Genomic DNA, 24,412 nt, shown 5'->3' with positions numbered 1-24,412 from the left:
CCGCTCCGAACGATTTGCATCTGGTAATGGTCATGTCGTGGAAGGGTCGAAAGGGACTGTATCAAGTAGCAGTAAATTCTGTGTGACAGTATATAGCCATCATTTGTAATTTTTGCGCAAATAGAACGCTGTAATATAAAATCGGGAGATAAATTCCATTGGATTTTAAATTATTCGAATTATTCGATACCACTCATTCGATTGTGTTTGTAATTAATCGATAGTTGAAATTATTTCCACGACAAGGACGACAGGGAACAGGGAATTGTCACCGTACGTCACCATATCTGTGTGTGTACATAACGCCGTATAAATTGAATTGGTTTGATTTATCGAACTATTTAATGAACTTGGCTGCATGTAAATAATTATGGCAGCGTTCCATCCAACACATAGTGGCGATATTGTTCATCTAAATGTTGGCGGAACAAGGTATGGAAGGTTTAATATTGTTCCTACTGTATCTGTTTTGATAGGAATTAGGAAATAATGGTAACGTGCCTGTAGTCTTTATGCAGAATTAGAAATTCTCATAACATTAGACCTATTTTCGTAAATTTCCATTTTGTCTGTGATACATGAAACAGTTAGAGACATGGTTTTGTATAAAAAAGCTTGTAATGTGTGCGCTTATATAATTAAGCTTTAAACGAATGGGACAGTAATTTGTTTTTTCTGTTCCAGATTTTCAACTTCTCGCCACACGTTGATGTGGGTTCCGGATTCATTCTTTACGGCTCTGCTTAGCGGCAGAATATCAAGTTTGCGAGATGAAATGGGAGCCATATTCATAGACCGAGATCCTAAACTTTTTGCAACAATTTTGAATTATTTAAGAACGAGGGATATTGACTTAAGTGTAGATATACGTGCATTTCGACATGAAGCAGAATATTATGCGATTGCTCCCCTGGTGAAAAGATTGATGTTGTGTGAAGATTTAAGTCAGTCATCATGCGGTGATGTTTTGTTTTATGGGTACCTTCCACCTCCAAGTATGTATATTTTTGCTGTATAAAGTGTGGTTTGAGAGAAAAATGTTAACCACTTGTGGTCCAGTGCTTAATGAAACTCATAATGTCAGTCCATAAATGATTCTGATAAGCCACAAAGTAATCAGAATAACTATAATGCTCTTAAGACTTATATTCAGGACTACCTTGAATGAGAGTGCTGCTGACTGCCCTGCTATAAAGTGTCTGTGGTTTTTGATATCCCCAGGTGAATTCTGGGATTATGGCAATGACTGTCTATTTCCAAATCTGTACCAAGTTAGAATTCATGATCATGTTTACAGGTCATTTATTGTTATATAGGTGTCTAATGTAATTTTTAAAGTATATGTAAATAATCTAAGAAGCCCCGAGGTCAGTTCATTCATTCATTTATTCACATTCCATAAAATCCTTACAAGGTTGAAATAGCCAGTAGATATAGAACTCATCCAAATCGTGATGTGCGTAATGGTGGGTACCTTAAAGTGGTTGTGTGATATTCTCTGTTTGACTTCACTAAAATTAACTTAATTGTGGCTTATAACTGCTTTAGCCATGAGTACTTCTTAGATTTTACACTCAGTTATGTAATACAAGAAATTCTCAGTGGAATTTTTTTATTGGTTGATTAAGCTAGCTTTCTTGCTCGTGGTTTATATATGACATTTCCACATATATAGTAGATAAAACAATCAGAAATCATATTTTTGTTGCATACTAATGGGCAGTATCACATTTCAACAGAATCTATGAAACACTTTGTAAAATAGGGTCAGTTTGGCACAAAATAAGATGGCCAACAAACATCATGCAAAGATCTTTCATATCAAATGTCACTAAAATTTTATTGCCAGTTTATGTGATATATGTGGAATGTATTATAGAGGGCTTTGTTATGGGTCAGTATTGCTGAAAACTGGATCTTTCTGAGCAAGTCTCTCATGTTGAGTTTTAGAAAAATATGCCTTATGGTTTGGGCACTGATACTAAGTCATGGGTAGGTGGACAGTCATGCTCTCAATATAAGGCATTCATCTTTACTCATTTAGCATAAGGGAAGAATTTTACAATATGGTGACCATATATCGTATTTGAGCACGTTTAGCTTGCAGCAACTCGATGCCAACTGCAGTCAGTTTTTCCAAATATTTTGTTTGATACAATTAATTCAATTTTTTTTTTCAGTAATACACCTACAGACTTCTGATCATGAATGATGTAACTGTTTGAAGCTATCGTGCAAGTAAATGAGACAAAATTAAGTATTCACTGTATTATAGAGATATACCGACATTAGTTTACCTGTGATGGTGTAGCTCATAAAACATAGGATTGGAAGTTCTCACAACAGTTTTTATGAAGAATTCCATCTTCTGGAATATAACACCATGTAGTCTGTTGAAAGTTAACTGATGTTTGAAAGGAATATGTATCCTCCATCTTTAGGGTTGAAGAGTAAGTACTCTTCAACCCTAAAGATGGAGGCAACATGTTCCTCAGAAACATCAGTTGACTTTCAAGAGGCTGGATAGCATTATCACCCAGAAGATAGAGCTGTTCATAGCTCATAAAATTTGTTAATTTTGTAACAGGTATACCAGTGCAGGACCCTGGTGTGGTGTGTTCATGCTCACCACCAGGTGACAGCTCTGCAGCTGTTCATGCGGCAGCTCGTCCTGGCTCTATTATCCGTGTTCCAGCAGATGCCAATACTGCATCAGTGGCATCTACTGGTTGCAGTGCCACAGTGAATACAGCTCCAGCATCATCATCAGCATCATCTTCATCATCATCTGTCACTACAATGGTGGCTGTGTCTCCCCAGTTGCCTGCTTCTCTACCCCTTTCAGTTCCTGCCACACCTATAGTCACGCCACCATGTTCTGCCCCCCCTGTGTCAGCTGTTTTATCTGTTAATTCTATGTTACCAACAGCTAATAACAGTGGGATTTTATTACCTGGTGCACATACTCATGGCACGCATCCACAGCCTCCCCAAAGATCTGTACCAGGCCACTCCCGAAACTCTTCCCTGGATCTTCGGGTTTCATCCAATGGTTGTGCAGCAGTAGCTTCCCGGAGTTCAACTGATATCCGTAATATGGCTGGGCGATCAGCTGTTGGTCATTCTAGAGCAGCTTCCTTAGATCTTCGTCATACACGCAACTCTTCAGCAGACCTCAATAAACTTTTCCGTAATGATGTGGGTCTGATATTTGGGGCTCACCAAGGTAGGACTTAAGCTCAAATTTTTGTAGCATATTTGAAAATATGTCCAATTGTAGTACTCTGTAATGGATGAAGCAGTTGCTACATTTCAAATTTTATATAGTTATGAATAAAGTCAGTAAAAGAACTCTGCTCATTTTGCTTATTCAGTTTGTTTCTATAGATTTGAAGTTCCATCTAATTTATCATATTGTGGATATTCACTTATTTGCTTGAAACAGAAATCACTAACAAGGAAATAGTTGTTGTTTTATAATTACTTGAAGAGTTCTGTCTTTTGAGATGTAGTGTTATGTAGTCAGATAGAAGTGAACCAATGTTTTCAAGGAACATGTTACCTCCATCTTCAGGATTGAAGAGTAAGCCAGTCAAGAAAAGTAGAGCTTTGCTTGCTGCCTGCATAATGATGGTTTCTTATTTGGCCTACTCTTTGTCTATGAAGGTGGAGGTGAAATGTCAGTATACTTTCGCCTGACTACATGATGTTGTATCCCAGAAGACGTAACCTACCATAGTCACTGTCATGAGAACCTCAAATCCAACATACTTGTAATTAGTTGTTTGCATTTTCGCCCAATAGGATCAAGCTGGACAGATCCACTGAGAGTTCAGATTGTGAAGGCGCATCACAATTGGATAGCTGTAGCTTATGCCCATTTTGTAGCTTGCTATAGGTGAGTTTATAGTTTTGTTTGTTCTTGTCTCAGAAAATCCAATTGAGATATGCTAATTTGTCATCCACGCTTTCCGAGACAGTAATTTTACCATTTGTTTTCTGTAAGTGTAAAATATAATTTCCTTTGAGGGAGGAATGTAAATTGCAAGTACCTGAAAGCTAGTTGTCAGGATAGTGTTTTGATCTAAGGTGTTAGGGTTGTATGTAGCTATGACGTTTGTGATTTATACAGGTCACCTAGTTTTGTTATGATAATGAAATCTAGGAGGTTGCTTGCCATGAGCTGGGCATGTGACTAGAATGGGGAGATGAGGAATCCCTACAGAATTTTGGTTGGGGAGTGTCCACATGTAAGACCAAGAAGTTGGTGAGAGGTGGATGGGCTGTATCCTATGACAGTCTTTGGTATTAGCAGTGTTAAACTATTGTGTTGTGCTACAGAGTTCTGGAAGTGCAGTAGTGTAGTTGGTTGAGGCACTGTGCTGCAAGCTGGAGGGTTGCGGCTGCGATTCTGAAAGAGGTCATTGGATTTTCATTTGACCTAATCGTTCCAACTGCACTATGGACCTGGGGTCAACTCAGCCTCTGACAGAAATGAGTATCAGGAATCTTCCTGGGGTACAGTGCAGCCGGCGCATGGGGTTGACAACCTCACCACCATCTGTTAGCTGATTGTATAGAAAATGTGGGAGTCCCAGTGTCTCACATCCTTATATGCCGCCATGGCCTGTTACATGGATAGCCTTACCCTTTTTTACTTCTCCTTCAGAGGAGTTTAAATTGCACAATTAACTATTTGGTGAATAATGAGTTACATGATTAATTGTATATTTCATTATTACCTTTTTTTTTTCCTTGGCACTACAGCCCCAGTGGGTCTAGGCCTACCTCCATGAACTTCTCCGTTCACTTCGGTTTTTCTAAATTACATTCGGTAGGACTCCTTGGGCGGGTGATCAGCTCGTCACAAGGCCTCTACCTGTACACAAACACAGAAAAACGCACACACACAAACTAAACATCCATGCCCTGAGTGGGATTCGAACCCACGATCCCGGTTTTCAAGCGAGCGAAGACAGTACATGCCTTAGACCGCTCAGCTACCGTGGCCGGCCATTATTACCTTTACCCTTATTAATTTCCATAAGAATAGCAATCATTAATTTAAAAGTTGAAAGAAATTGATATCTGGACGTGTTATTTGTAGGTTAAAAGATTCAAGTGGCTGGCAGCATGCATTTACCAGTCCTCGTATTGAAAGCTGCATTGAGAGGATAGCCATCAATGCCAAGATGGCACAAGGAGGTGGTGGGGAAGCCTCGTCGAAAATGGTGGCCATCTCATATGGTAGCCAGGTTCGATTATGGGGGGTGTCTGAGGATGGAACTAGGACTAATATAGGTGAGTTGCTCTACCATCTAATCAGAGTTATGTAGTTCCTGAACATGTTGATCTTAATTCTTCTGAAGATGGTAAGCTGACCGAATCATGTAAAGGCAATTAATATCTACAAATTGAAACACACTAGATGGTGTTAGTAATTATTCTGTAATTTAATTTACTTTTGTGACGGACCAGAGTGAATAAAGTTAAAAAAGTATAGAATCTTTCATTTGATTAACCTTTTGTAATTAGTAATGTAGTATCCTATTTAAAGGTGCGTCTTGGTCGTCGCCATTCTCCATAAAGCATTGACCCGGGTGATGAAATATTATTTTAGCTGTAGCTTCACAATCACATTGGATATGTACAACTGATTCATCTTTTCCCCAAAATCTTTTGCAAATGGGATTGTTCATTGATCGCATTTTGAAAAGGTGTCCTTTCAAGTGACAGTGTCATGTAAGTAGTCCTGTCACCCACTGTAACTGGTTTCTGTTTAGTTTTAACAGTTCCTTGGTTCTTCTAGCAGAACGTCCTTGTAGGAAACTGACTCCCAAGGTTTACGATGGTCTCTGTCTGGTCCCTGAGAGACTTCTTGCACATGAGTTTGCAAGTTTACATAATCCTATTAGTTAAGTGGGATATAAAAAATTTAATCAGTTTCAGGGATTAGTCAATATGGTATGGTTGGATTGTGATGTTATAATATTGAAGATGTTACATGTAATTTTTTTCTCTCCAGGAACCTTCAACTTGCATGTGAGAGTGGAGTATTTGTTCTTCATTGGAAGTCAGTTGGTAGCATTGTCACCCACAGGGAAGATAGGAGTTTGGCATGCAATGACACAACACTGGCAGATCCAAGATGTTGTGCCTATTGCATCATTTGACACAGCTGGCTCATTTCTGTTACTTGGCTGTAATAATGGTGCCATATATTATATAGGTAGGTAGCTGAATCTTCTGCACACTGGGTATCTCATGCGCTTTACCAGGGAATAAAATGGCCAGAGCATTCTCTTGAAACTTTTAACTTTTTTTTTTCCAAATTTTATACTTGTTAAAATAGTTAAGATGTATTAGAAAAGAGACTGCCTCTGTGGTATGAGTTCCTGGCTACAGATCCAGATGTACTGGCTTCGATTTCTGGCACTACCAGATTTTCTGAGAAGTAGTGGGTCTGGAATGGGGTCCACTCAGCCTCGTGAGGATAATTGAGGAGCCATTTCAAGGAAATAGCGGCTCCAGTATAGAAAACCCAAATTAACGGTCATGAGGATTCGTTGCGCTGACCACGTGGCATCCTCTATCCGCAAAAGTTGCCACTAACTTCGCTGACAAGCGGCAGTCGGTATAGTTTGCTTCTGGACTACAAGTCACGGAGTTTGTATTAGAAAAGAAAGCAGAAGTGCAGAGCCCAAAAACCCAGTAATTCTGAGAAATTATAAAATTGGAATTCTGGGAAGACGAGCCCCAGCTTTATAAAATAATTAACAAGTTATAATAAAATGAGCAGTATACATATGAGAGGTAAAACTGGGTGTAGATGTCTTGGGGTGTTCTATGTAATGAGTGTGTAAGGGGGTGGGTAGTTCACAGTGATTATTGGTTAGATATTCATTACAGCATAACTCCATATATTTTGAAACTGAAAGTAGTAAAAGAAGAAATCAGTTTCATGCAGATACGTTAACAATAGCCCTGACTGTTGTGCAAGATTTGATGTGACAGTATTCTACTTGTAAATTGTTGTTTTTAAGGTCACTTTTGACATATTCATTTGTTATTTAAGTTCAAGGTCATTGTTCTTTGTCCTCCAGATATGCAGAAATTTCCACTTCGCATGAAAGATAATGATTTGCTAGTTACGGAACTTTACCGTGATCCTTCAAATGACCCCATCACGGCCATCTCCGTGTATCTCACACCCAAAACAAGTAAGTTTATTATGATAATCGATTTAATAGCTGCATATTTCGAAACATAAATGAAGTGTCAAGATTATAATGTTAATGGCTGCAACACCTCATTCATTTGTTTTGTTAATGGATGCTTATGTTTCTTCCTTTGTGTTGCTATGAGGGATCATTTTTCTTCCTGCATGTATTTATAGATTCAGTGTGTCCCATAGCCATCTGTCATATTTAATATTCTATATACATTGCTTCTAATTGCAATAAAGAAAGCAGGTCAAGATACATGGATTTGGAGAATGCATAAATTCTGTGCCGCTTTCATTAATGATCATGATGCATCTGCTAACACAAACTTGGTTTGTAAATTATGAAAGAGTTATATTTTGAAATAATCCCATGAACAGAATTTTCAATTTCACATGTCACTGAGAGTGTACAAGAGTAGCGCCTCAGATTTATTTTCTGTTGTTTCTTTTATATGAAAATTATTAGAGTGACATTTTATATTGTTTCTTTTCAGTTATGGGAAAGAACTATATTTGACGTATATATGAGAATTAAATTTTATCTTCTACTGTTATAAGATGAGTGGGGTAGCTTGGTATTGTAACTGACTGTCTTCTGAACAAACCTAATACACCTTCGTGGCATGGAATTATAGTTCAGGGATGGCCTTGTCTCTTATTAAATAGTATAGGGGCAAACCAGTCAGATTTGTGATGTATGAGCGTAATGGTAGATGGTGCTGGTTGTCTGCACTAGATGTTGCCACACAGGTTTAATTCAGAATTCATATCAGAAGTATAAGCCAAAACAATCCTTTCCTTTCAAAAATAGCTTTTTATACATGAGATTGTTATACTTGACATAAAATATAGAACTCATTAAAATCTACAATTTTTATTTCAACTTTTATTGGTATGATGAATATTTAACAGAAGACAAGGAAAATAATGTCTAGTTCAATGCAATTTGGTATCTTTAGTGTGATTAGTTTTGTTACAAGAGATTTATGTCTGCAGTAGTGAACTATGCAGTCACAGAGAGTACTGTGCAAAATATTTGTGCTCTGCTGGAATTCACCCTTCCAGTTCTGTTATTGAAGATGTAATAGATACCATTATTTTTCATAAGTCACTGTTCTCCAGTGTAGGTTGGAAATTGTGAACGAAATTTTAAGTATTTCTTAAATTGGAGAGAGTGGTAGACATTGTTTTATTGAAATACTGATATATTGTTAGTCTTATCATAATCTATGATGCAGAACCATAACTGTAGTGCAGTACTGTATTGTTGAATATCTTTAAAAGGAAGATTGCTGTGGGACAATTTGAATGAGTGAAACTGCTGATGTGTTTCCTGTGGTGTCAGACTTACGTTCTTATATGAATAGTGTAGTTAGATTGTTACCTTACTCATATAGAAGTGCATAGTTATGGTTTTTGTTATAGATATTCAGGTTATTGTCTTATTCAAGCAATGTATTTCATGTATTACCTTCAGAAAGTCTTTGAATTAATTTCCAAAGTACTGTTGTCTTCATCCCCCAAAATATCTAGATGAAAATCCCCCCACTGAGGATTGTAGAGATTTAATGATGAAGTAGCCATAATTAGGTGCAGAACAACAAAGTACTCAGGCTATGAACGAATTTAAAGCCTTAGGGCTCTAATTCCACAGACCACCTGAACAACCCTTCTTTGCTCCTGAAGACCATGTTATTTACTACACTTACCTACTTATGTTATCTGTGTTTAACAAAAATATTTATTTGGTTATATATTTTATTTAGCTGTTTTATAATGTGTTCTACATGTTTTTGCCTGCTTAAGGATCAACCTTGTTTTATTAAAATTAATGCCAGAATTATTTCCAATACTTGCACATGAAAAGTCCAGAAATATGAAATTCCTCCATAAACAAACTTTGTAATTAAAGAGAATGATGATGAAAATACAGCAAGACATAAGATGAGGGTAAAGAAAACTACCCTTGATAGACTACCCACAGAATATTCTAGGACACAGGTGGTTTGCATAAGGTAGGTTGGGAAGCACTGTCCTAGGGAACATGATGGAAACCAGAAGTACTGATAGTGCAACATATTTAATGGTTTTGGATATCTGCTTACATGGTAGATTATTTATGACAGTGTAACTCATATTGTGTACCACACAGTGATTGGGTTGTAATGAATAATTAATTGAAAAAAGACATGGAATTATCCTGGTCTAATTTGAGGTATTATCCTGGTGGGACTGAGGAAAACCATGGAAATGCTCAGTCGTGGTAGTTGGTGTCTTCACTAAGATTCAGATGCAAATTAGAAATGTTACCTTTTGAACCAGTTTGCTCGATAGTGCTGTGATTGTACATGAGATGCTATTGTTTGGATGAAACTGTATGTGTTGTAGTTTTAGTGAAGAACTGCGTATTACAGAGCATCCTTGTGTTTTCATGCCAGCACCTGGGAGGGGGAGGGAAGGTATGATATGATTGTCTTTTGGTTGGCACAAAATTTTTATCAGAGAAGGAATGAATGTATGTGAGAGAGAAAGGAAGCGAGCTTGTACCACTGTCTGTTGACTTTCACACATCCATCATCCCTCACATGCCTAACACGTGGGTGAAGGACAACAAGTTGAGTTAGTAGAACCAAAATTCAGCCAGAGAAGAAGCAAAAAAATTTGGATTTCTGGAATCAGCTTATGTGAGATATTTTAACCGTGCTAGTTATAGTAATAAATCTGCATCTGTTTCCAGTAGATCAGAAGTATATTTTTATTTGAAGTACCAAGTAAATTTTTAAAAATAGCATATTAAATACTAATTGGTTGAAAATCTTAAAATTAATTAGATACTGTAGGGTTCTGACAGTGGTGTATAACACACAGAGATACTGGGTTTTTGGACTTTGTCCATCATCTGGATTCTAAATACCTAAGAAAAAACACAACGTTTCGGAAACTGGATCTGTTTCCATCCTGAGGTGAGGGTCCCTTAGAAAGAGCTAGCCTCAGTCATTGGACCAGACGAGAGTAGGTGTCTTCCCTCACCTGAGGACAGAAACAGATCCAGTTTCCAGGATGTTGTGTTTTTTCTTACTTATTTAGAATCTGGACAATGGACAAAGTCCGAAAACCCAGTATCTCTTAAAATTAATGTTTAAAAGAGTTTAAATTTGTATGCTTGTATATGTTTGAAATAATATGTTTTGAGGTGCAGAAGGGGATTTAATGACAAAAGTTATTAAACCTTTTAATGTAAATGTTATGAAGACTTACAGACTCAAGATAGGTAGCAAGAGAAGAATTTGGATACTTTAAATCTTAGGTATTCTAGCTACAAAAATTAGAATTTATCTCCAGTAACCAACTGCACCATTAGCATCTCTCGTTGAAGTTCAGGGCTGTTACAGGAGTTTCTAGTTCATGATAATATGCTAATATTTAGTGTTTCAGAATCCAGGGTTGACAGTTTTGTAAAATTGGCCATTCTCATTAAGTCATCTCTAATTTACTTTTATTTAAGCATACTTAAAGATGCAGCCAAATATTTAAATGCAAGACTTCTCGCTCACCTCAGCACTCGTAACAACTTATATACCATTTAATTTTACAGTTTTTTATGGTAAGTCATATTAACCAGTCAAGTGGTTCTTTTTTGTGTTCTTATCTAACCCACAGTGGCACATTAAATTTTATAATGTTTGCTCCCTTTTTAAAATACAGTATCTTAATTATGTCATTATAAAATTATTGAAAAAACACTAAAAGACCAATTATCAGATTTCACATACCTCTATTTTCATTTCTATAGCCATTACATTAAAGTTTATATATATATATTAGTAACATTTTATACATTTGGCTTTATTCTCAAAAAATCTGCCACTGTTGCCACTGACTTTCATTTCCATTCAGACTACGTGATCTTACACATATGCCTGAGTCCTGCACATTCAATATACACGTTTTTGACTGACACCTGATGTTTAGAACTGAAACACAATCATAGATCATAATAGTCGGCTGACAAATCTGTCTGGTGACACTGTGTGAACCTCTTTGATAAACAGAGTTTCTTATTGCCATGTGGGCTTAAAAATTGCATTTCCTTTGCAAGCTCAAGGCTAGTATGGATGAATGAACTGAAATGTTCTTCCAAACATCACTGCAAAATAATTATCTTTTACAGACTATGAAATCATCACTAAAACGTTTATACCACAGGAAACATTGGTGCAACTCAAGTGGCAGATACTGTGAATACTTCATAATTATGTCGTTTTCAATACCACAACAGCAATGTGTCTAGATTTTAGTTTTAGATTAGGCGTTTTTTTTTAAAGATTTTTGGGCGTACCGATTTGTTTCTCTGGCTATTACTTCCATGGTGTCTAGTTTACAAAAGAACTCAAAATATTCAAGGGGGTTACTGGGATCTTCTAAATCAACATTTATGCCGGGCTTGCTAGTAAATGGAAAAGTGATCGGTGAGCACCTGAATTTTCCCATACATCAGGTTGCATGGTAGTGCTGTCACTCACATTTTCTGCTTCACGAGAGCTGACACTTTGTTCACCACCTAATGAAATTTTCACATTTATTTCACTGTCACTGCTGTAGTCATTCTCTTGTAACAGTTCATAAAGCACCTCTTCATCACTGACACAGATCTTGCTAGGACCTTCCATAATGTTTAGTCAAAAGAACTTGAACCCAGGACAGCTGTCAAGCAATCAGCAACTTTTCTGTCACACTCTGAAGTAGCTAGAACTTTCTGCAAGCACAGTGTACAAGTTTTTACTGCTGACTGGCATATCTACAACAGAATAGTTAAAAACAGCATGGAGTGTATAGATGTCAAGGCCACTACAATACACACTACCACATGACATCTGTAGATGTCTTAACCACTTGTCTGGTTAATATGAATTATGTGAGAGTGTTACCATCTTATAATGCAAAACATGTAAACTACAGTTTGTAGTAGGCCTTCTGGAGATGCCAACTTTGCTATATACACTATGACACAATTCACTTTTACACCAGGATAGTCAATGTTTACATTCAGCTTTTCACATTTCTTTAGATGCCAAGTTTAAACATCTTCATTTTGTAATTAGTCTATGCTCGTGCTACCTTTATTTTCAATGTACTGTTTAAGAATGATTTAATTTATTGGTACTGTTAGTGATATGCTTAAGCTCAGGAAATATATGGCTATTTAAAAAATCTGTATAGAACTTAATTTGAAAGAGTACTGGAAGTGCAGAGTCATATATGTTATTTTATTTACGAATTTTTCTCCAAACTCAGATTGCATAAGGGTGTTGCTGACATGACAGGGTATGTAGCTGGCCATTGGCTGGCTTATACACAAGTGTCTGTAATGTAGGTGTATGATTGGTAATATGATTGCTAGTCTCATCTTGATTTAGGTTGTGAGGTACATTACCCATATTTAAGATGTCTGGAAAGAGGAAATTTTTAACATTTCTTTTACTTTTATTATTATTTGCCTATTATTATGTCTGATGGGTTTACAGAGTGTTCTTATTACACTCGTGGATCGAGAATAACTTCACAGGAATGCATCATAATATTTGAATCATTGGAGAACAGCATTTACCTCATGCAGTCCCATGATATTAACACTAACATATCCTTCCATAATGCAGGGGCATGCTTTAATACTGTGATGAAATTGGCTGTCAAGAAATATAGTGAAATGTTGGATGTATCATTTTGCATTTCTTTTAAGTTATGTTTGAACACATCTTTTAATTTCACTCCATAAAATTTTGCACCTTTTCCCTTTACTGAGAGCAGAGTGTGACTGAATTGTGACTGTTTTTTTAACATAAATGCTTCTTAGTATAGTAGTTGTAAATACAATACCATTAATTTTTTAAAATGTAATATGTAACCTGATATTTAGATTTCATAAAAATTTAATTTCTGGTTACATCTGAATTATCATTAATAGGTTGCTTACATTCTGGATGCTAGGCCTTGCTTTCATATGCAGCACAGGTTTTGCTCTCTTTAACGACAATATAATGTGTAACCTAAACTATGTCTATAGAAATGTTAGTATCCTGTACAGATGATATAAAGATTTTCAGATTGTATAGAAATCTCATTCATATTTTTTAATATAAAATTCACTAATTTCTGTGAAGAATACTGTCTTCTGGGATGTGACACTGTATAGTCTGGTAGAAGTTCAACATACTGCTTCTATCTTCAGGGTGAGAGAGTAAGCCCTGTAGGCAGCAAGCAGAGTGTATGGCTTGCTGCCTGCAAGTGGATGCAGCAAGTTACTCTGAAGTGTGAGTATGCTTCTACCAGACTACACAGCATCATATACCAAAAGATAGTTCTCTTCACAGTTGCAACCTTGAGATTCTCAGATCTCACATAGTAGAGTCTCTGTTCTGCTTCGTTTTGTTAATGTATGTAGCTCATCAGAAAATTGAATTTAAAGTCAGGAAAAGCTGCAAGTTATGTATGCCCTTCAGAATACTCCAGTTCAGAAACAAATAAATATCACGGAAGTACCATCTGATCACTCTGCATAATGTAATTCATGTCTTTGTAGAGTACAGTACCAGGAAGAACAAAGGTCAAGGAGCAGAACAGCTTGATATATGAGACTTGTAGTGTCAGAACTGTTGGAATAAGATGAAAGTCCCTTTGAAATTACATGCTATACTATTAATTTCATTAGTGCATAATGTTGCACATTTGCATATAATACAATTCAAAAATTCAGTTTAGTAATTTTTCTTGACAATTTGAAGTTTAAGGTTTTCTGTCCCCCTCTCTTCTTTGAAGTGCATGAAAGTCGCTTGATGCTCGATTTATATATTTTCTATGCCAGGGGATTTAACTAAAACCGTACATTTCATCCCAGTTGTGGTAAGCATTGTATAAGAGGGAATTATAATTAAAATTCCTTAAGCTTATCTTACAGAACTAAAATTTTTATTTCATGAAAGAGAAAGAGGCCATGAATATTAAAGCATTCCAGAATGTAGAAGTGAAATTATACACAACTTTGCCTGTTGTGATTAATATATTGTTCGTGAGACTCTTGGGTACTGTAGTAAGAAGAAAATATCGCTGTTTAAATGTAATATATTTTGAAGTACTGTAATGGCATATTCTTAAATATGAGAAATGGAAATTAAGATATGTTGAAAATTCATGGCATGGCTATATTTCTATCATATTCCTAGCCTTGTATACATTTTGTCAGAGGAAGAGTATAACGACGGGGAGATGTGAATAGAATGTATAAAGCCTGCTACTGTGCTGAATTCTAGTCCTAATAGTTCTGTGGTTTTAATGTTTTATTTAGATAATGTAATATATACAGTTTCATCAGTGTAGTATTTATGACATAGCATCAAGTATATTTTCAGTATTATTTTTTTTTATTGCTATTGGGGTGGGACTAAGTCCCTTGTACTGCGGCCACTTCTACCCTGTTGTACAGCCCCAGATGATAGGTGAGGTTGATTGTGGAGCAACTGGTGGAATGAAGCTTGGCAGGGGAAACCGAAATACTCAGAGAAAACCTGCCCCAGTGCCACTTTGTCCACCACAAATCTCACTTGACTGAACCCGGGATTGAACCTGGGCCACCGCTGTTGGAAGCCAGTGGCGTGGCCTATATTTACAGTCTATCTCCATACCAAATTTCACATGCCTAGCCCCAGTGGTTTGTTAGTTACCACCATTAAACCTAAAATAAATGTAGATTTCATGACGCTGACATTTTTTTTTTTTTGTTGTTTTACACCTGCAAAAAGAAATTATCTAACAAAATATGTATATTTTTTGCCAGTCTACTTCAGTAATTTGAAGATCCTAGATTATGAAGCACTCAAGACCATATGTAGTTGTTGAGAATTGGCAGCTTAAGAGTGACACCAGGTGTTATCTGTTCTTCCAGTTCAACAGTTGTATGGGGGTTGTTTTGCACACATTTTCTTTCATATATCCACATAGAAAGTAATCACAGCAGTTAAAATTGCGAGAGTACAGTGGGAAAGGCTGTGCATAAAAATAATATTCTGGAAAGTGATTCAAAATAACATAGTTGCCAAAATTCTTATTGAGGGCGTCCAAAATTGAATTTGCTGCATGCAATGAAGCCACATCATGTTGCAAAAACATTTCCTCAAATTGGACAGCAGTGACTTGCAAAAATAGGAGTCTTCCTAAGTAATCTCCTGAGGTCATCTTATGATTAAAAAATTTACCACTTGTGGCCACATGTTCTCCCAAGCCTACAATGCAAATTATCAATAGAATTATTTATCTGTGTCAGGTATTTCAGTCCATCTGTTCAGTTTAAAGTGAAACATTTTTTTTTTTAACTGACCCCACATTTACAAACTGCAGTATAAGTTATGACGTCTGTAACTCATGAAGATAAAATGATGATTATATCTGGCAGACATTTACCAGTAGACTTATTTCAGCATGAAAGATGGGAAATAAAGAAATCATTTAGGGGCGAAATTTGTTAGTAATATATGTAATAGGCATGGATGGAGTGAATTTCTTAATGTTCAACATCTTTAATGTATTTAGAAATATAATTTGTCCACTGGCATAGAAAGAAAGCTAGGTTATTACATCACCAGATACTAATGCTTTTTTTACATCTTGCATGTTCACCAAACACATTAAGCTTTCTGTTTTAGAACACTGCATGTGTGTTGACCACAATGATTACTATATGTACCTGTTGCTGTAACACTGAGAAACTCTGTATTTCTCAGAATAAACATTATTTATTTCCCTAAACAGCATAGACTGATTGGTCTTTGTAATGGAGACAGTGTTTTATCTGAGGTAGGACCTGAATTTTTAAATATAATTTGATGAGTTTCAGGTTTTAGGGGGTTATGGAACAACCTCCTCTGAAGCTGTTGTTTTTAAATAGTAAAATATTGTAACCAAGTCTGAGAATTACATTTTCTTTGTGCTAGTTGGTGTAAAAGAAAATGGAAACTTGCTATCTGGTATCTCAGGTTGTAAATCATTAACGTTTACCCATGATGTGAGGTAATGTTTTCCAGTATATCAGGTGCACATTCCTGTCCCTTTCAATTTTTGAAGAAAAAGTTTATTTTATTTCCATAGTAGCTTATAAGTTCTGTTGTTGAAAAGCCATGAGTAGTAAAGATATGGCAGATCCATTTATTTCCCTGTTTCCCTCAAAGACCAAACAGGCCAGTGCTTATAAGCAAGATATTTTAAGGATAAAGTACAGAAGATTAACCTGATAAAGTATCTCCAAGTAAGGTTTCTTGAGCAGTAACCATAATTGAGAGAAAACATGAAATGTGAAGAGAATGTTGAGCAGTTTGAGCCAAGACTGTAAAATGAATCCTAATTACAGCATAGCCTGAATTAGGAACCTTAAATTGAGCTCATTGGCAGCAGTCCATTCTTGAACTGGAATATAGTTTTTTTTTCCTCCATAAATACAGGTTATTACTAAACTTTAAACATAATTTTAATGGATTATGTTTCCTCAGAGATTTAGTAGTTACTAAAATAAAAAATATTAAACTGCTATTGGCAGTTCTAAAATATATTAAGATTATCTGTTGTTGGAAATACTTTTCAGGTAATATTTGTATTAAATCTTTTGGTTCAAATTTGTTGAAGTTTCATTTAGAGCTTGAAATTTGGCCAATGTGCTGCAATGTTAAGATGAATAAAATATTATAAATATGAATCAGAAAATACTGGACTGTGGCAGCACCACAAAATAAAGGTAATTGTCGTTTTTTTAAGTTGGTATGCACCATTATGCATACTGGCAAACTTGTCAAAAGCCAAAAGCTGCATGGCACAGTTCATTTCAACTCTGAAGCTAAAGCTGTATGCAAGCAAAGATGGTTTTATAAAAAGAGGGCCAGTAATAACAACAACAACAACAACAACAATAATAATAAGAATACATTTATTTGTTTATTTATGTGCTGATCTGTATGTATGAAATGGTGTTATGTCTGCGTTAGGTTTATGTGGCAACTGGATTGAGATTGCATATGGCACCAGCTCAGGCACAGTTCGGGTTATTGTGCAGCACCCTGAAACAGTGGGCCATGGGCCACAGCTATTCCAGACATTTACTGTTCACCAGAGCCCAGTCACCAAAGTAAGATGTAGCTATTTCAGACTGCTATTTCAGCTATTTCCACATCCTCCATACATTTTCTTGGTGTGGCGCTTAACACATGGAAGATTGTGTGAAATTAAATTTGTTCCAACATATTACAGTTGCTGGGACATGACACTGTAGTTTGGAAAATAGGTACTGGTGTTTCAGAGGAACCCATTACCTATAGCTTCAGAGTAGAAATTGGTACCTGCTCTCCAGACTACAGAGTGTCACATTCTATAAATCATGATCCTCATATTCGCCGTTATGAAAATTTCATATCTCCTCTCTCTCACTCTGTTTTTTTTTGTGCTTCTTGTTGTGTTGTTATATACAGTTCTTTATTTGAGTCCGTCATATCACAACAACATAATGGTCAAGGTTAAAATTACCCTAGCTACATGTTTCGGCTTTTAAAGCCATCACGGCAAAACACATGATTACTATATTCACACACTACTGAACTGCAATTTCATTGTGATAGTAAAGCTGGATGCTTGATAACTGTTACATTATAAAATGCATGGCATAAAAATTCAGAGGATTATAAACTTATTATAAAACGAAAGTTATGGAGTAAAATATGGTTAAAAAGTCTTCATGTGATATTGCATATCATTAAGTCAGTTGTTGCAATCTTGTTATATCCCCGCGGACATATGGCGGTATATTCTAGACTTGTATACATATAGTAAACTGCTTGGAGTCCTATGGTATAGATGTAGTATTATTTGACATTAATTGTTTGGCCAGTGCCTCATCTGACAATGTATTTTGTCTGTTCTGCTGCGAATACAGATTGCAATTTAATCTTGACCATTATGTTATTGTGTTACAGCGGACTCCAATAAAGAATTGTAAATTTCATATCTCCTGTTTCAACAGGACTTTGTCTGATAGAAACGTGGAAAGAGGTGTGTAAAACTTTTTGAATTGTTACAGGTGACATTATCAGAGAAGTTCCTTGTGTCTGTGTGCAGTGAATATAACCATGTTCGCACGTGGAGTGTAACTAGGTTCCGAGGAATGATCTCAACACAACCAGGTTCCACGCCCGTTGCATCTTTCAAGATTGTCTCTCTTGATGAGGTGGAACCTTATATCAGTTATGCAGCTGGAAATGATTGTGGTGAGTTATTATTTATTTTTAAATTACTGTGGTCAGAGTTCCTGGCTACAGATCCAGAGGTCCAAGTTCGATTCCTGGCGCTACCAGATTTTCTGAGAAGTAGTGGGTCTGGAATGGGGTCGACTCAGCCTCGTGAGGATAATTGAGGAGTTGTTTCAAGGAAATAGCAGCTCCGGTCTAGTAAACCGAAATTAACAGCCATGGGGATTCATTGCGCTGACCAGGCGACACCCTCTATTCAGTAAAGTTGGCACTAGCTTCACTGACAAGCAGCAGTCGCTCGGTCAGTATAGTTCGCTTACGGACTAAAACCATGGAGTTAAGTTTTAGTTTTAGGTATTAAAGAGATTACCTAAATAAGATTTGAGTGTTTCATGTGAGTGAAAATGAAGATTCTAGTTTCCTAGGTTATCAAAAGTCGGAAGGACATGATACTTATATTTCAGGGCAACCTTGAAGATATAGTAATTTATGTCAGTATGTGTTCCATAAATGTCTTCTGTACAGTTTAGGAACATAGGAGGTATGAGAAAGATGAGTACTGTAGAAGCTATAATGAATTCCAAATTTCAATGTTGATGGCTTGTATGAGATGCAATCAGTTCTGAGCTTATTACTAGGATGGATGACATGGAATCTATTAAGCAGGAATGGAGAGGTGTGTTCCAGTTTGGAATACACACATTTCCCAAACATGTTCTATGTGATATTGCACATATCATCGCATTAATGTTCATTTATTGTATATATAAATATGTTGCTTTAAAGTTAATCACACTGCTTACAGTCAGACATTATTTTTCCTTGAATTTCATTATGTATTTTTTAAATCAAAATAATGCGCAATGTATCAGGCAGCTTTTGTTCAGACTTTGAGTGCTTATCCTGCAGTGTATGGTAGGGTTTGTTGGAGTGATGTCCTGCGGAGTGCTCCTTTCTCCTGCTCTGAGCTAGGATAACTCTCAGAAGTGTGAAGCAACCTTTGTCTCTTAAAATGACCTTTTTCGTTGTTTCACTTTAACGTACTGACCATGTTTTGTTTTTGTTGTTATACTTAACATGTCAGCGTTTGCCATATCCATGAAGAAATAAAATAGTTACTACCTCTCATGTCTGGCAGAGTGATAAATCAATTTCTTGCACTGCTACAAAAAATGTGTGTAAAAATTATGAAAATGAATTAAGCAGGAAAATGCTGAAATGTATAATGGTATAAACATGAATGTACTTTAAGAATTAATGACAGGTAATATATCTGAGTTAATTAATTTCATTTTCAATTCATTATATATTAATCATTGTATTGCTCATCAAAATTTCATTCATCTAACTCTATTTTATCCCATTTGAGCATCCACTGTGCTCTGCTGGACAGTCATTAAGAGTGATTATTAGGTTCTTTAACAATGCTGTTTGAACTGCACATGTTATAGGCATGAAAGGACTGGAAAGATTATCATGAACTGTAGGTAGACACAGGTTTAGAAAAGGTAGTCGTAGCCCTTTTCAAGGCACTACTGTGGCTTTTGCCTGAAGAGACGGAGTAAAACAATGAGGAATCCAGATAGATTTGTAATTTGGCTGAGATTTGAATCGAGTACCTTCTGAACACATGTCTGATGCTTTTGGCTCGTCAGTCCTATCTCATAGTTTGGGGAAGTGTTGCATTGAGATGACTGTTTGAATACTCTGACAGAAATTGAATATGTGAATGTTTTTCATAATAAACATATTCGACAGGTCCCTTTGGAGAACAGGATGATGAACAGGTCTTTGTTCAGAAAGTTGTTCCAGAAACAGATCAGCTGTTTGTAAGACTCGCATCAAATGGAAAGAGGTATGATTGTTTTTGATTCACAGTCTAATTTTGAAGTATATCTGATATAATTGGTTTTTACATGTTACATTAGCACAGGTATGTTCAATTCGCATTTATTGATATGTCAGTAAAAGGTGAAGTATTGGTGATTTTGTGCTATCTGAAAGTTCCCAGACTGTCATTATTGTAACTGCCTCGGTGAATGAAGATGAAAGGGGAGACCAAGGTGACACTTTGGCAAGCCTGTTGCATCAGTATGCCTTGTGACACTACACTGTGAACATGCATTGCTTTTACACAAGTGCTTTTTTTACTTGAGCAACGTATCTGCATCAAACTTGCTTGAAACTCGGTAAATCTATTACTGAAACCGTTGAAAAGCTTCATGAGGCTTTTGGAGAACATTCTTAAGCCAGACAGTAGTTTTTGAATGACATTCATGTTTCAAGGCCAGTCGAGTGTCAGTTGAAGATGACAAATGTTCAGGGTGATAAAGCACCAGCAAAACGACAGAAAATGTTGAAAAAATTCAAGAACTCATCCATAAAGACTAGCGAAACAATCCATGAGCTTGCAGACACAGTTGTGATCAGTTATGGAGTTTGCCAGGAGATTTTAATAGAAAATTTGAACATGCACCACATTGCACAAAGTTTGTTCCCTGACTCTTGACAAATGATCAAAAGTAGCAGCGTGTAAACATGTGTCTTGAGCTATGACAGAAGGCTAATGAGGACCCAACTTTTATCTCTAGGATCATAATAGGTGACAAAAGTTGCATTTACTTGTACTGTTTTGATCCAGAAACAAAGCAACAATCATCACGGTGGAAGAGCCCGCAATCACCAAACAATCCATGAGCTTGCAGACACAGTTGTGATCAGTTATGGAGTTTGCCAGGAGATTTTAATAGAAAATTTGAACATGCACCACATTGCACAAAGTTTGTTCCCTGACTCTTGACAAATGATCAAAAGTAGCAGCGTGTAAACATGTGTCTTGAGCTATGACAGAAGGCTAATGAGGACCCAACTTTTATCTCTAGGATCATAATAGGTGACAAAAGTTGCATTTACTTGTACTGTTTTGATCCAGAAACAAAGCAACAATCATCACGGTGGAAGAGCCCGCAATCACCAAACAATCCATGAGCTTGCAGACACAGTTGTGATCAGTTATGGAGTTTGCCAGGAGATTTTAATAGAAAATTTGAACATGCACCACATTGCACAAAGTTTGTTCCCTGACTCTTGACAAATGATCAAAAGTAGCAGCGTGTAAACATGTGTCTTGAGCTATGACAGAAGGCTAATGAGGACCCAACTTTTATCTCTAGGATCATAATAGGTGACAAAAGTTGCATTTACTTGTACTGTTTTGATCCAGAAACAAAGCAACAATCATCACGGTGGAAGAGCCCGCAATCACCAAGAGCAAAAAGGCACATCAGGTCTGGAGTTCAACAAAGAGCAGTTAGAAATTAGAAAGGATTTTGTAAGGAAGTGGTCATGGCCTAATTGAGCTACTATCCTGGCATGTGCCTGGAGGGACTGAGGAGAACTGTGAAAAATCTTGATCAGGATAGATAGTGCCCCAGCCAAATTTTAACCAATAGCTTCTTGGATATAAGTCTAACGCATTACTATCACTCTTTTGCTCCTAATTTCTGTTGATGTGCAATGATCATTATATGATATGTTACCACTCTTCATGTTTTGTTAATGGTGTGACAAAAGCACTGTTGTTTTTTAAATTATTGTTGTATTATAAATCGGTTGACAGTTTTATAACTGTCCAAACCATTTATTACTATAATTTCATTCTGCCTAACATGTTTTAATCACAGTGTCATTGTCAAGGGCATGTGTCATAGTTCTGTCATAAGTCCTGCAATATAAAAACAAAAATTACTTCTGCTAGTTTTAAAAAATGTCACATACAAATTTTGTATCTACAAGCCAGAAGGTTGCGGGTTCAGGTCCCTATGAGGTCATCAGATTTTTTTCAGTTGACCTAATCCTTCCAGCCACACTAGGCCCTGGGGTTTACTCAGCCTCTAACAGAAATGAGTACCAGGAATTAATTAAATAATTTTCCTGGGGAGTAAAGCGCGGTCGGCGCGGAAGGCTGACAACCTTACCACCATCTTTGAGCTGATTGTCTAAATAATGTGGGACCCTCAACATCTCACAGCCCTATGGGCCTTCACAGCCTGGTACAGGGATAGCTGTACTTACTTACAAATTTTTTATAAATAATGAATTTCATTTTATAATAATCTCCTGTTGCTGATGTTAAAAGTAATATGAAAATCACATTATTTGTTGCCTGGCAGGGTATGTGTGGTTAAAGCTGTTGATGGTACTACCATAACTTCATTTTGTGTCCATGAATGTGAGGGTTCCAGTCGCATGGGATCTAGACCTCGAAGGTTTATCTTCACCGGTCATAGTAATGGAGCCATACAGATGTGGGATCTCACAACAGCGCTGGATCTTGCAGCTAAGGGAGAGCCAGGTACTAAATGGTACAAAATTGCATAAGGTCTTTGATGAGAAACTGATATTTGGTCAACACATCAAAGAAATGCATTCCTTTTATGAAACCAAAGGATGATTATTGTGTTCATAACAGACTCTGCTAAATCCTGAGCCACTTGTCCCTAGCTCACTCTCATCTTCTGGGATAAAGTTTGGTAGAGTTTACTGACATTTTGGAGGAAGTTGCTGCCACGTTTTCAGGATCAAAGACACTTCTGTGCTAATGATATGGCAGCATGTTGTTTCCAATTGTCTGTAAAGATTTACAAGATTACACAGCATCACAGCCCAAGAGACAGTAATGATGCAATGACTGTGAGAACCTCAGACTTTGCAGTCCATGCTCTCCGTATCTTGTTAAGATAATAGTATTTGGATAGTTTCCTCCCATGTATGCTTATTTCTGTCAAGTGGTCTCTCTCTCTCTTTGAGGCTATGCACCTAAAATTTTGTATACGTTTCTCATCTCCCATGTAACGTTTCATGTCCTGCTAATGTCATCTTCCTGAGTTAACAACCTATAATACATGGTGAAGAGTACAATGATTTTCCTGGCCACCACATATCCCATCCTTTCCCCAGAAAGGAAAGTGATGTAACTGGATGTTGGCCACTTATTTTTGCCCAGTCTGACACTGTATGGAGCTTATTTCCATGTCCTTTGTATGCCTTCATGATATGCTAAAGCACAGGGACAGCATTTTAATTTCTTCATGTTAGTGTATAGATGACACGCATAACATGATAGACTTTTATTTCTGACAGCCACACAGATCTCTGGAGGACCTACTGCAGAAGAGCTTCTGAAACTTCTAGATCAGTGTGACCTTAGTAACAGCCATTGTTCTACTCCTTGCATTTCTCCATGCCCATCAATGGCTGCAACAGCTGCTGCTCGCATCAAAGCATCAAATGTTGCATTTCTCAATCAGTCCCAGGAGGCAGCGGAACGTGGAGGAAGTGGCACAGGAAGTATGCCGTGCTAAGAGTTGAAGTTATTCATAAGTTTCCCATTTCTGTGATATATATAGAGCATCTGTAAATTGGCTGAAGGGTGATTGTAATAAAATGTTTTATCCACCTTTATGTAGTTTTGCACCAAAACATGTTGGATCAGTTCATTTTAAACCACAGAGCATTTCCAGTGAGAGATAATATCACCATATGTTCCCTTCCCTCTTCCTGTTTTTGCACTGTGCTTCCAAAAAGGTAAGTTGCAGATCACAAGCATTAGGGTTACATCTTGTACTCTGACAAAGTCCTAACAGCGAAACCTTATTTCTTTCCTGAATTCTTCATTCAAAATATCCTTCATGGACCACTGTTCTTAAATCGGGCAGGAATAAAATGAGTTTTGGGAGATTCATGTTTCTATATATACAAATACCATAGTTTAGGCAGTTAGATGCTGGCTTCCCAGCATGGAGTCTTCAGTTCTGTCCTAGCTGACTTCATGGTCAATTTCTGATGGACAGTGTGGCACTGGAGGTCTTTTTCTTTTTTATTTCTAGTGGGGTGGGACTAAGTCCCT

At 36.8% G+C, this 24,412-nt stretch overlaps 1 protein-coding gene across 1 annotated transcript; it reads left to right on the top strand.

The window, feature by feature from the left end:
* The first annotated feature begins 254 nt into the window (after positions 1 to 254).
* On the top strand, positions 255 to 23,965 carry LOC111870137 (BTB/POZ domain-containing protein KCTD3). Its single transcript, XM_023862173.2, has 12 exons — positions 255 to 432; positions 685 to 995; positions 2,588 to 3,226; positions 3,805 to 3,898; positions 5,108 to 5,301; positions 6,026 to 6,229; positions 7,104 to 7,220; positions 17,251 to 17,390; positions 18,336 to 18,522; positions 20,263 to 20,359; positions 22,677 to 22,858; positions 23,647 to 23,965. Exons 1-12 carry the CDS (start codon positions 371 to 373, stop codon positions 23,865 to 23,867), a joined length of 2,448 nt encoding a protein of 815 aa, XP_023717941.1. The 5' UTR covers positions 255 to 370; the 3' UTR covers positions 23,868 to 23,965.
* The last annotated feature ends 447 nt before the right edge of the window (positions 23,966 to 24,412 follow it).

This window comes from Cryptotermes secundus, unplaced genomic scaffold (assembly GCF_002891405.2).
Source record: "Cryptotermes secundus unplaced genomic scaffold, Csec_1.0 scaffold594, whole genome shotgun sequence".
NCBI lineage: Eukaryota > Metazoa > Arthropoda > Insecta > Blattodea > Kalotermitidae > Cryptotermes > Cryptotermes secundus.
Note: the sequence above shows the minus strand (reverse complement) of the source record. Positions and strands in the feature narration are given on the sequence as shown.